The 14,024-nt window shown below is 44.7% G+C and overlaps 1 protein-coding gene across 1 annotated transcript in view; it reads right to left on the reverse strand.

The window, feature by feature from the left end:
• Positions 1-5,609: 5,609 nt before the first annotated feature.
• Positions 5,610-14,024, reverse strand: part of LOC146829885 (vomeronasal type-2 receptor 26-like) — a 30,455-nt gene continuing 22,040 nt past the window's right edge. Inside the window, exon 3 of the mRNA XM_085606560.1 lies at positions 5,610-6,511. Within this exon, the coding sequence (XP_085462686.1) occupies positions 5,610-6,511 (902 nt within the window). The remainder of the gene's footprint in view (positions 6,512-14,024) is intronic.

Consider the following 14,024-nt stretch of genomic DNA (forward strand, 5'->3'; position numbering starts at 1 on the left):
GGCAACTCAATTGTGAAGCCAATGAACTCAGACTTAAAGCAATCCTTGACAGCTAGAGTCTTAGGTACCGGCAGCAACTGTTTAGCCCATTTGTATGATTTCCAAAGAACACTTAATAATCTCCCTAGAAGACCTCTGGGAGGGCGGACCCCATACGAGATGCTCTTTGGCATCAAACTGTTTGTTCCAGACCTTGATGGTCTAGATGTTGCGGCGCTTGCCGCGACCTTTGACGTAGATAATCATTCTACTATGTTACACAGCTTACAAGAGACCCATGTCAGCCTTTCTACTGAACATTTGTCCTCAGCAACTGAAGCAGCGCTCCTGAATCCGATGGTTGGCTGGCTTCCTAAAGTTGCAGATTTGTTCTGAGAAAAGAGAACAAAAATAATTTGGTCCCTCTTATCGTGCTCCTGTTCAGGTGCTTGGCCTAAAGGGTACTCGGACAGTCATTTTACCTCCTCTTCCAGGTCGCAAAGACAACAGATACATCTCAGTGGACAACGTCAACCTACAACATCTGGCCGATTCTGAATAGTCTGATGCCTGCTGTTTCGTGTCCCACAATTTCAAGGACTCGTGATAGTGGAATGTCTTCCAGTATACCACTGAACACTGTCATCGAGATGAACCCTGTTATTGGCCGTTCTTCTATTACCCCAGCTTCCTCCTGCAACGCAGAGGCTGAGTATGCATATCCCACAAGTGGGTCTTTGCATGATTTGCCGGATAGTCCTTTGCACCATGTCAGTTTTTCTTATGACTCATCGTCCACCTCCTCAAGGGACACGACAAAATTGTCAATTTTTTTATCTTGGTTTAAACAGACGTATTTGGTTCCTCCATGGACATACATCTGGTTGATACTAATTATGATTTTTCTTTTTATGTCAATTGGATTTGTTTCTGTTTTTTTCCTACTTATCAATGGTCACTACTTGCCTGAACGCTCTGCTGTGAACTCTGTTGATGGTATTTTGCCCCCCCCATTCATCTTCCCACATCCTGAAGCGTGACCAGACTCTTTTTTAATATTTCAGTGTTCCCAGTCTCGGAAGGTATCGTTTGGGAAAAAGTGGATTTTCAAGTTCATGGCTCAACTGAGCTCATTAATGTACCATACATCTTTTGTGTTTCTATGGGTGATGTGGTGACGCAAGACATACATTCTGATGATTGGGATGTGCATGCAATACAAGCCTTGTTTTCAGATTTAAAATATTATGCTGCCATTGATGCTGAAGACTTGTATATGAATTCTGCAGATTATGCTGACCTGTTCTGTTATCAACATTATGGGCACCATTTCATACACACGATCAATACATTGCATCCTGTCGTAAATTGCACACAGTGGAAACATTGCTCTACACCATTAAAAGGCAGCATAAAAAACACTTAAGAAAAAGTTTGCATACTTTACAGATGTTGATAAATCAAATCCTGAGTCATATTTTTTCAAAATAAGTAGCCCTTCCACTCAGAAAGTCATGTTAACCCATAGTAAATTAATATATTCCAATTCTTTCTGACATGATCTGTCAATAAAAGGTTATAACCATTGGAGGGACACCACTGATTTAAAATCAATATGGGGTTCTAAGGAATGGCAAGTGCGAGGCTCTGAAGCCCTACATCGTGCCTGCCTCATCCCAACACAAATTTTGTTTTTAAATAATACAGTATACCAAACCACATGCTTTGGTTTGGCTACTGCTAAGAAAATGAATGCCCCTGCCATTCCAACATTAGCTGAATATAATGCTAGGCGTACATACACAAATTATACCATTGAAGCATTACAAATTTATTTCAAAATAATTCATTTAATGAATCTACAATAGACCCCCTAAGTTGGTTAGTTTGGCAAACTAGTTCAAATGCCTGCCAACTCCATTTTCATAACTCTAGTTTGGGTTTTATGCAAGACAGACCCCACCCTAGATTTTCTGATTCGAATACTGTCACAAGCTATTCAGTAGGTAAATTATGTCAACAGTGGTTGCAGCACTCCACGCTCACATCTGTTAACCAACACTTGTCGTTGTTGTCCAACAATGTTAATTTGGCCGATTTTGTTTCAGGACCACAAGCTCCTAGAACAAAACAATGGATATATGCTGCTTACAATGAAATGTGGAAACTTTCACAAATAGAGGCAGCATCTCCTTTGCAAGAAATAGACCAGGCTAACTTGGAAAATGTTTTAGCTGTTGTCGACAACAGTGTTAATACACTGTCTTCGCGCATTTATACATTAGATAATATTGTTTCCTCTGTTATTGACATTGTACAAAATGATGTGTCTCTGTTATATCAAAGTCAGAATCAATTGCGTTCTGTAATGCAATTTGCATGGACTTTGCAAACTCTGAAAATGGGAAAAGTACAGTGGGATTATTTGAATGCTACTGCTTTGTTTTTACCGTTTAACCTAACAGACAAACAGCAATTTATGTCCATGAAGGATGCTGTCTACACTCTTCTGTACATTGAAAAAATAGACCCATTACCTTTCTCTGTAGCAGAATCTGACTCTGCTGTTTGGTTAATTCATAGGGCTATATCTTTACCTTTCTCTCTGTTTCAATTTAGCTCTAGTATGAAACATAACCCTGTAGGCCTCTTTGAACCCCTTTGAAGTGCTTTTCTACATGAACGGTGGTCCTTGCCTTTCACTTATTGATGTTTAAGGGAAGATACGGAAGTTTATCTTACCGGGAAGGATTGTGATTCCAAAGTAGGGCATTCCCTAGTATGTAAAAACATAAAATTGCATGGAGCATGTAATTTGTCAGCTCCAAACCTCGCATGTGTTTTGAAAGGTAGACCATTCCCATGTTCACTCTGCTTACTAAGGATAGCTATCTTATTTTAAATAACCAAGAATGCTGCGGCTTGCTTGCTGGCATACCATACATTGTAACTGTTTCACAGCGTGTAATTTGTTGCAATAATGTGCTTTTTCCACCCGCGAGTGGGCCGCTAGACAGTTTGGTTTGGCCTTCCATACCAACTTTGAAAGCAGATTTCAACAAGCTGAGCAGATTAAGGGTGCTCTTAATGCAACAAGAAGTTGCACTGACTTTCACACACTTTTAAATACAAACCGCCCACTACATTTTGGGGAGTTAATACATAGCATTTCCAGTGCGTCGCATACCCAAGACTTTGCACATTTTTTTAAGGCTGTGTGTTTCTTTTCAGACTATATTATGGTGTAATACCTGGCTTTATTCATTCTATCTTTTCCAGCGTCTTTGGCAGTTTTCCCTTAATATTGGCATTAGCCGCTGGAATCCTGTTTCTGCTGTGCCAGCTACGCAATGGCTGCTCCTCTTGTGGTGCTGCACAGACCGGGCCAGCTGCAATTGCTTTGTGACCGGATGCATGAATGCTTCGGTATACTGCCACTTGCGACACATGTGTCTTATGGATTATCCTTCCGTTTTGAGTATTTCACTTGCGTGCAACCCGTATTTTCATGCCTCGGCTGTCAATTTATGTGGGCATTGGATTTATGCCTTTCCAATACGTCATGTCCGGAACCAAATTTTGACCAGCTGATGAGCTCCTTAGTTGCTCATGAGCAGGACTGTTCTGGGATTGGCTTAATGGCGCATGCTGCTGCACTTGGAATTTTGGCACAATTGGATATCTGTAAAGCTGCATAGAATCTCCTACTTCAAAGTTACATTTAATATAACGCAAGTTATCCTGCAATGATAATGGAGGCACCAGACTCAGACCAAAATGATGACCTTTTGGAGGGTATTGCATTCTTTTGCACCGACACCTTGATGGATTAAGCACGTACATGGCCAGCCGGCATCATTTGGGTTTTGGATGCCTTTTTCCCACTACATTTTGTTTTCTTTCTGCTTCTTCCAGAACTTGTTTTTTTACATAGACTTTCGTCTTTGCTTTTTCCGAATTTAAGACACTCCTATTGATATCTGCTCACACTTTTTTAACTCTGTTGTCGTCCTATACCTACACACGATGGACTTACCAGGGGGAGGGTTTAGTATGGCTTATAGGTCCATTGACGACATTTGCTAAATTAGCATGAGCTTTGCTTCCATGAGGCTGCTTTTGCGCACGACACTGCATGCATATATTTTGCAAGACTCTGTTTGTGCTCCTTTCACATGAGAACTGTCTACCTTGCATGTTCACTGCTGTGCTCTGAGGTTTAGTCTGCACATGATGTTCAGGGTCGAACAACAATGCCCCTTGTCATTCCGTTCTGGTCAGTCTCTCGCACCTAGACATAACATGCTACACAGAGCTGCACATGATGTTCAAGGTCGAACAACAATGCCCCTTGTTATTCCGTTCTGGTTAGTCCCTCACACCTAGACATAACATGCTGCACACAGCTGCACTACTAGAAATTGTGTGCTTTAAAATTGCAAGCGCAACATGTTTTGACACACTTGGAGAGACACCTTTCCGAAGAGAAGAACTGTGCTTGTCCTGCGATGTGATCACTGCATTTATGCCTTGAAGTATGGGGGTATGGGCTGACAAAGCCCAGAGGTCTTCTTTATTTTTATAATAAACAATTCTTCACCACGGGGACGGTGGTTAGGTCGTTTAGTCCCTTTCCACTGTTTTTCATAAGATTATATCCCGATTTGTATTCTATGGAATTGTAACAATGCTGACTATATTGTGTTTATGCATTTTGCTGCTAGTAACGACATGTGTACTGTACCATAGAACACGTTAGTTGAAATAAACATTTTAAACTATACCGCATCTCAGATTACTCGCATTGTGGACAAGTAAGAGTGTCTGGCTCCCGCAATTCCCAAGAGAAAGTGATGTGTTTTGGGTTGTCTAATCATTGGTAGCTTTGCTGTAGACGGAGAATGAATGAGACATAGCTAGTCGGTTTGGGATTTTTGGGTATTAATGTGGTAGGATGGTACACCCCTATTCACTGAGGTCCTGTTTCCTGTGCATAGTTCTGTATATGCGCAGAATCCCTGCAACACTAGGTCTGAACTGGGGTAGCGAAATGATGAACTCAACCCAGATCTGGTGACTGGGGGTGAGTGCCTGAAACGTTTCAGCGCACCGCCCATCATCTTATTGTGTTTGCTAAGAGATTTAAAGTGCCAGGTCTACATGGCAGTTTAAAACTGCACACACAGTCTCTGCAGTGGCAGGCCGGAGATATGTTTAAAAGGCTGCTTAAGTGGGGGGCACAAGCAGTGCTGCAGGCCTATTAGTAGCATGTAATTTAAATGCCCTGGGCACAGGCAGTGCGTATTACTAGGGACTTATAGGTAAATTCAATATGCCATATGTGGATAAGCCAATGTTACTAAGTAAGGAGAGAGCACAAGCTCTGTAGCATTGTTTAGAAGAGAAGTAAAGTGCACAGAGTCCTAAAGCCAACAAATATGAATTCAGCAAAAAGGGGAAGAAGAAGGCACACATTTTGGGTGTGACCCTGCAGAAAGGGCCATTCCTAACAGCATGAGTCCACTGAGTCACCAGACTGATTTGCCTTGTTGATCTTATCTGCTGCAGATATGCCAAGAAGAGAGGTTGTACAAATAAAATATTTTATACAGTAATTGCAGGCTTTTTCATCATTTGGAAATAGGCCTTTGCATTAAGTACTGTTTTGTATTCATATCCGGCCTCCAAATGATGATGTAACATTTAGGAATGAAGATACACCCCAGGAGTCCTGCACTTGAAGACAAGATGGCGAAGATCTCCACGGCCACCAAATACTTTCCATTGGTGCTGAGATACGCTGGTATGAAAGAGGTCCAGACTGCCAGAAACACAAGCATACTGAAGGTGAGGAACTTGGCCTCATTAAAACTCTGAGGCAAATTACGGGCATAGAATGCAACCACAAAGCTGACAGTGGCCAACAAGCCCAGATATCCCAACATCAGATAGAAGAAGAGAACGGATCCCTCGTCGCACTGGATGATGGTGGTGCCCCCCATCTGTATCTTCACTGGGAATGGAGGATCAAGAAGCAGCCAGACTGTGCATATCAGGACTGGAGTAACTGAACACAGAAGGACGACTCCACTGGGCATTCTGGTGCCAAGCCACCTTGAAGAACGGCTTGTGGGATCGCGGGCATTGAACGCTATAATCACAGTGATGGTTTTGGCCAGAATTGTGGAAATGCTGATGGAAAAGATAATTCCGAATGAGTTTTGACGGATCATGCAGGTGGCCCTCATGGGATGGCCAATGAAGGTGAAGGGGGAGAGGAAGCAGAGCATGAGGGCGATGAGAAGCACATAGCTGAGTTCTCGATTGTTTGCTTTGACAATTGGCGTGTCCTGATACTTCTTGAAGATGCAGAGAACAAGCAGAGTAACTAGAAAGAGGAGGACGGTGAGGCACGAAAGTGAGATCCCCAAAGGCTCCTCGAGGGAGAGGAACACAACAGTTGTTAGATCACATCGGGTTCGCTCTTCATTGGGCCAGTGGTCTTCAGGACAAGGCCAGCAGTCAGGGGAATCTGAAGTAAAGAAGGGAATTGGTTATTGATCACAATCTCTGTACTTAGGAATTCTCAAATGGATCTTAGGGAGAAACTGCAGCCCTTGTGACACAAAGAATCGCCCCTTAGTTGCCTTTGCTGAGTCTCCTTGGAGGAAAAAAAAGATGTCTCAATAGCCTTCCTAATCAAAACTACTTTAAGAAGGAGGTACAGACTGGAGAGTCACAGACTTACAAGACATGATAGTAGGGTGATTTTATGTGAAACGGTTCCCTGCCAAAACGTAGAGTCATTGACTACAACAATATATATCTACAAATCAATATCATATGTTATCTGAGTCTATAAAAATCAAAACAGTAATTAAAACAATAATAATTAACGTGTTAGTACAGACATGCATTCCTGTAAGAAGGTGGAATCTGACTACATGATTGCCCCCACGTTTTCCTGGTTTTTGACTTACTTTGGCTGGGAACCTGCTATTCAGGTCCCCAGCCTATCTGCTTTCTCTTATAAAATTATTCCAAGTACTTTGGGTACACTCCAGACATGTTTTATGCCACCCCTGGGAAGTCCTCCAAATTGACACCACAGGTCTGCTACTGCAGCCTGGGTAAGGTGGTGCATGCACCCCTTACTGAGATATAGGTTCACTATATCTCACCCTATCACTGCACATATAAAACTATCAGTCACCCCTACGGCAGGCCTTATCAATCCTGAAGGCAGGGTGCTTGATTTTATATGAGAGGGTGCCCATGCATGAGCAGAGCCCCTCTGCTGCCTTCAGAATCTATACTTCGGGGTTGTCTGTGATGCAGCTTTACCATATACTCTGAAGTGCATTATAACCTTGTGCTAAATGGCTGCACGGGAACATGTCGTGTTTGGTGTCAAACACGTTGGAATCATACCCCCACACCAGTAACGGGTGTGGGAGTATGAAACCGCCCTTCTAGAGGGAGAGACATGACAGCACCGGTATACCCAGTACCAGCTAACAGAGCCCTGGCATCACAAAATGGATGCTCCCAGCCACAGAAACGAGTCTGCCCTCCTGCTGCTAGATGAAACTCCGGCATGGGAGGCTTGGACAATAGGTTTCCTGTCAGAGGGAGGTGTTATCACCTCCAAGACAGGCCCTAGTAAATTAGGCCTGGGTGGGTGCACTCCAGGAGTGCATTAAAGTCTGCCCTGGGGGACATTTGGTGTCCCTGTGCATAGTCCAGCTCAAACCGGTTGCAGGGGCTACCAGCCCTTGCTCTGGTGTGAAACTGGACAAAGGAAATGGGTGTAGCCACCCCTCTTTCCTGACCTTCCCATAGGTGGGTCCCCAGAGTATGTCCAACCCCTTCCTTAGGTATAAGAAAGGAACCCATGGCTACAGGACTTTAGATTACACCTGGATGAAACTCTGATACAGAAATCCTGGAACTTTGAAGATCTACACGACTAGATGACTGAAGAATCTCCCTTGGAGTAAAGGAGTTACTCCCCTGCAAGGCTGGCACCAAAGACGCATTTGACTGGTTTGCATCTCTGAAGCTCCCGCCAGACTCTGAAGAAGGTGGATTTCCAGACTTCCCAGAGGCTGACCCGAGTCCCCAGCAAAGCTGAGACCCATAGCCCTCGTGGGTACCGTGGAACCGGAACCCCTGGACACCGTGCACATTTGCAAGGACATTAGCTTTTCAACGTCCCTTGAGGCTGTGCATTGGGTTACTTCTAGCCCAGACCCCGAGCACCTTTTCCACTGAAGATTGCTGTCCTACACTCCTCAAGTGTTCCGTGAGCCGGCCCTTTGTGTTTTTGCTCGAGGTACCTTCGCGATCCCTGGTCCGTTGACTGGTGGGTCCCTGTGAAGGCAATTTTAACTTTAATTGGACTTCCCTAGTTGCCCCAGATGTGCCCCGACTCTCCATTGCTTGGGGAGTCCCCAGGACCTTGCTGGTCTGCACCGAAGCATCTTTCCTCTTCCTGTGTGGGTTGCTGTTGCTAAGGCTTGTTGTGTCCAATCCGGGCAACAACGCTGCAGCATTCCACATCCTTTGTGGGACAGCTTGAATCCAGCTCCTGGTTTTCCTCGACGCCTCCTGGTCCTCATGGCTGAAGAGTCAAGCTTCCCTTCCTCGCACCTGAAGCACCCGACATCGGTGGGTATTCAACTATCGTGCCCCTGGTCACTGACAAGTGACCCAGACTCTGTCCCCTCTGCTTTCAGGTTCTTCACATCTTCGATCCAGGCTTGGATCTCTTTGGACACTTCTCTTTCTCCCGGCAGCATCACTTTTCAGCAGCCTGCCATTGAAAACGACCGTGCGCCCCGACACCATTTGACACCAATGCACCCGTTTTCCCTGGGTGAGGTAACACGAGTACTCTGGTGCTCCCGTGGGTGTTGGCCCTAGAACCATCTAAGTTCAAAACAGTTTGTTCCTAGTCCACATCTAACTGTCCTTAAACTTAAGAATTCCAACAGCAACTTTCCCCATAAAAGCTAACGGAGCGCGCGGCTGCGTTCTCACACTGCACACGTCCCCCTTGGGTCCCCTGTGTCACTACCTTGGGTGGTCCCTTGGGGTCCCAGCGATTCTACAGGCTCTAGGCCTTGTGTCTAGTCAAGTCGTGGTTCTTATACCACTTTCTTAGTATATGGTTTGGTTCGCCCCTCTGGCCTATCGTATATTGTGCTAATTTACTGTGATTTATTAAGTGTAACATATGTGCTTTTACCTGTAGCCTCATAAAGAAACTAGCAGGGTGTGTTTAGTAATGAATACACATATTTCATACATATACCTGGTGTGGTTCTCCTTTCATTTGGTCATTCAAGCGATTATAGACTAGTAAAACAAGCTGCTTTACATTCCTTCAAGACTTCTCCTGAAGGCTGCTCTCCATAGCTACCACTAGGATAGCTTTCAAATAAGGTTGCCTTTAACCTATCATCTCTAAGGGGTTGTTTGGACTGGTGCAAGGTGTCCACTATAACTAGTGGACAGCATATACCAGGCCAACTTCTCACAATTCCTAATAAATACAAACTTATCACGCCTAACTAAAATCTTCCAAGATGCTCTGCTGTGATGAATGGATGTACCCAGCTTCCCCTCATACCTTTCCCTGCACACCTTCTCTAGGCTAAGCAAAGCTTCTTAGTTTGAAGACAGTCCAGATCTCTGGGCATTGCCTTATGCATTCAGAATGCTTCCTGACACAGTGACTCACACCTCCTGTTTGCTTTCAGGAAGCCTTTTCCTTCCTCCTAGGTTGAGTCTATCAAACAGTGCAAGCTATCCAGTTGCGAAACAGATATTATGAACTTAACAAGAACAGACTGAGGGTTGCAGCTCAACCATTGCTTACCATTAATTGGCTTTGCTATCAGTCTCTTTTGCCTGCTTCTTTTTTGTGTTCCTATTTGTCAGTCTTGTATGTGTTTCTCCCATGGTGAACAGCCTCTTTACCATCTCTGTGATTCGGGCACTTTCACTCCTTGTTTTTGGAAGGCTACTTTTTTTCCATTTTGTTCTCACATAATGAGCCATCTTGGCCAGGTAAATAAAAACATAAGAAACACCCACAGAATTTTAAAGATGCATGCATCTTTTTAAACACATGTGTGAATCAAAAACATTATATGTCAGGCCTCTAATCACAGCTTTTCTTTATAGCCATGCTGCAGAGCAACCTTGACGCTACACAGAATAGCCCAATATGATTGGCAAAGCCGATTGGTGTACTAGGTGAGACCTATCAGCTTTGGCAATGCTTGTTCATTTTGGCACATGACGACTTTGCCTGAGGGTTAATGGCTAAGAGTGAAAAAGGAAAGTATGTATTATGACCTGTGTTTTACTGAACATGTTGTAAGGCAAAGCTTCCAGTGTTTGAATTGTCATGGACAGGACCTCAGGTGAAGACTTGACAGTCGTCTGTGAGTAGAGGAGGAGCCTGTTGCCTCCGGCAGCGACTCCAGACCCAGGTTAGCTCCTTTGGAAGGGATGGAAGGGCAGGGTGGTAATTTGTAAAATCAATATATTTCTCAGACGATGTTTAGGTCATAATATTCTGAAATGTTGGCTAGGCAATAGGGACTGGGCCAATGGAGGGTGGGAAGGATGCATTGGAGGCAAGCATATGGACAGCAGAGGGTGATTGGGAGTGGCTGGGTCCAGCTCACTTACAACAGAGAGGAGGCTATGGGGGCTGGGTCACGCACAGTGGCAACAAGGGTTGGGAGGTGCATGAGGCAAGCACATAGCACATAGACAATGGAGGTTTAGGCAGCGAGTTAGGGCAAGCACATGGACAATGGATGTAGAATAGGCGAAAGGAGCAGGGGGCAGGTAAACAGAGGGGGTGAAGCATACATGGGCGGTAGCTGAAAAACACACACATGTTTGTAAAGTGTGTTAACAAAAGATACAAGTAGTGCCTGAAAAATGAGTAGCTGAACAACACAAGTAATGCGTCCACTGCTGAGCTTGTGTGCAGTCTCTGACTCCCATGTTGACTGACCAAGTGCACCCACTTGCCAGTCCCTAAACATTCCCTTTTCTTCATATCAGACACCCCTATGTTAAGCCCAAGGGCAGGGTGTATAGTAAGTATAAGGTAGGACATGCCCTGCTGTGTGTGGCATGTCCTAATAGTGAATTATAGCCATTTTCGTTTTTCACTATTGCAAGGCTACCTGTCCCCTATAGGCCAGAATGTGCAGTTTGATTATTACATTTTATAATCCTAACTGACTCAGGGAAAATGGTAGAAATTCGGGTTTAGTATGCCTGAACTCAGAATGATAAAATACATCTCTGCCAAGGAGAAGAACCAAAGGAAGCTGTAGGAGTGGACTGCCCCCCTGCCTTTGGGAACTTATAAGTATTTAGTTATGCAGCACAATATCCTTGGTGCAACAACATTAACTGTTGCATGGCTAAAGTCCTAAAGGCGAGACCTATTGGCTCTGCCAATGCTTGTTTTCTGTAGTTTTATATAGCGCAAACTCGACCCTAATGTATTGAAGCGCTTTACAGTAGCACCAATTAAATTACACAAGGGCATATTCATTGTTGGTAGGCACAGGACATGAAGTGATTTGCCCAGAATCACAGTATGTTGAGCGGGCGCCGAGACTCGAACCTGCTTCTCCAGCTAAAACGTCAGCAGCTCTGGCTGTTACACCAGATCCTCTCCCCTCATGGGAGGAATAGCGCTTAAACTGACAAAATGACACTTCGAAGCACCGAGAGGCAGCAGGTGTTGAAGGAGGGAACATGCCAGGGAACGAGGAGACGGAGGAGCAAGGAGTGGACCGTATAGGTTAGAAGCGGAGGGAAGAAAAAACGGGAAAGGGAAGAAGGGAGCAGGAGAAAGAAGAGGGAGTAGAAAGAGAAGGAAGGAACTGTTGATGGGAAAATGGGTGTGTGAGAGTGAAAAAGGGAGAATGTGAGACGAAAAGAGAGACCAGGACATGCATAAAGGGAATGGGAGGCACAGCAGAGAGGAAAGGAGGGAATGTTAGATGCAAGATAGAATAGGACAGGCAAGGAGGGAAGAGAACGGAAAGACAGAACAGTGGCGGAACAGAGGAACGAGAGAACAAAAGGAATGACAAGTAGAGGAAATAAAGGAGGAGGAAATAGGATAGTCAGGGACTGAGGACAGGGAAGGAATTAACTGGAGTGGGAAAGATGGTGGGAGGGTAGAAGGGAACAGGAGAGGGATTAATGGAACAGATGAGGGGGCTGGGGAACCGGAGAGAAGGAGGAGGGATCAGGACAGAGGGTAGGAGGGAAGAGGATTCGTGTGGTCATGGCAGATGGGAGGGAATAGGAAATATAAAGGAAGTAAGCGTGAAGGAGGGAACATGAAACAGAATGAGGGAGATAAACGAGGGAACAAGCGAGCGAGGGAGGGCAACATTATCCAAATCTGGTGTTCAGGTGAATGATTACTTTTCTAGGCATTGCCCCTCCTTTAGATGTGGTAACGTGTTTTCACGCTGTCGTGTTTTTATTGCCACCTAACACCGCGAGGGAGGCACGCCTTACATGCAGATACAATCTGCAGTGACAGAGACCCTTCCCAAAGCTGCGTCCTTTATGCTGCTTAGTAAAGCCGCCACCGGAGCTTCTGCTGAAATATGGCTGCAGTTCGGAGATCCGGAAACGGCTCAAATACATTTGGGTCGAGTTCGGGCACTATCAAACCGCAAAAAAAAATGTCAAGGGGGCTCGCCTGCCATGGGGTAATTTGTCAGTTATGATAGTAATCTAATCTTTGAAGGTGTCATAGTTTCAGACAAATGGGGGTGGGGAGGAAGTAGTCGGTACGAATGAGCGCACTGCCCATGAGGCCTTGATAACGCATGCTTTGAAGCCTTGATAACGCATTCATTCATTCATTCATTCATTCATGAGTGCGCACAAGGCACATTGCACGTTTTTGACAAGAAATTCCAAAGATGTCAACTTATATTCAATTATAAAACACGCCAAGAGTGCCGTGATTTTGAAATCTAATGTTGTGTACCCAAACTTTGACAAACTAATTAATGAACGTTATGATGCAATTACCAAGGTAATAGTGTAGCTGTGACCGAGAAGTTCTGAGGGGAAAGGTGACCTAGCCGCCATTCGGATAAAGCATGCTCCAATATAAGCATGTTTGACTGCTCATTTGAATCTTAATTACAATACTGGGCTAAAAAAAAAACCAGACATTAGCAGGGACACTAACTCTTTGGAATTTCCCTGAATGTTTACTTTCTATGACGTACACTAAAGTCCCAGAGCATTTTTGACAGACATCACTTTGGGGAGCAACGCGTGAGAAAATTACACTCAAGATGGGTACAGAGCACTAGTGAAGCCTCCTTTCAAGGTACCAGAAGGAGGGAGATAAACGAGGGAGGGCTCACTTGTAAAGGGACAGCCTTTACCTTGCGGGAGCGAGCAGCGCCAGGTGCTATGATTGCTAACATATGGCACCTGCTCGCTCCCGCAAGGTAATCGCCACACATGCACAAAGGCTCATTGGGAACAGTGCAAAACATGCACAAGTTCCCAATAAAGCCCAGACTGATTCCAAAAGGTCCCCAAAGCAGCGCTTTCGCACTGCATAGCGAGACCTAAAGAGGAGTGTGGAAGACAGGAGCAATTCCCTAATGCTCCCACTTTTTCAGAGTTCAGAGCAGTAACCGTCGATGAGATAACCACTAATATTTAAAAAATAAAATTGGGGTCTCCCAATGATCCTTTTCCTCCTGTGATATTCATACAAGCCCCTGAGATCCGTGGCAAAGTTTAACCTCCATTTTTAACTCAATGTTCACAGGTGTTTTTCCCTCCATTTGGAAGAGGGCCTTGTGTTGAACTTGGCATCTTCTGGCGCGTTTCCCCAGAGTTTTTGCCTTCTGACCTCCCGGTTTTGACTCTGTTTTTGCTGGCTTAGTGTCTCTGTGTACTTTCTCACTGCTGATCAGTGTTAAAGTGCAAGTGCTCCTGTTGTAAACTGTGCTATA

Source organism: Triturus cristatus, chromosome 5_2 (genome assembly GCF_964204655.1).
Source record: "Triturus cristatus chromosome 5_2, aTriCri1.1, whole genome shotgun sequence".
NCBI classification, from domain to species: domain Eukaryota; kingdom Metazoa; phylum Chordata; class Amphibia; order Caudata; family Salamandridae; genus Triturus; species Triturus cristatus.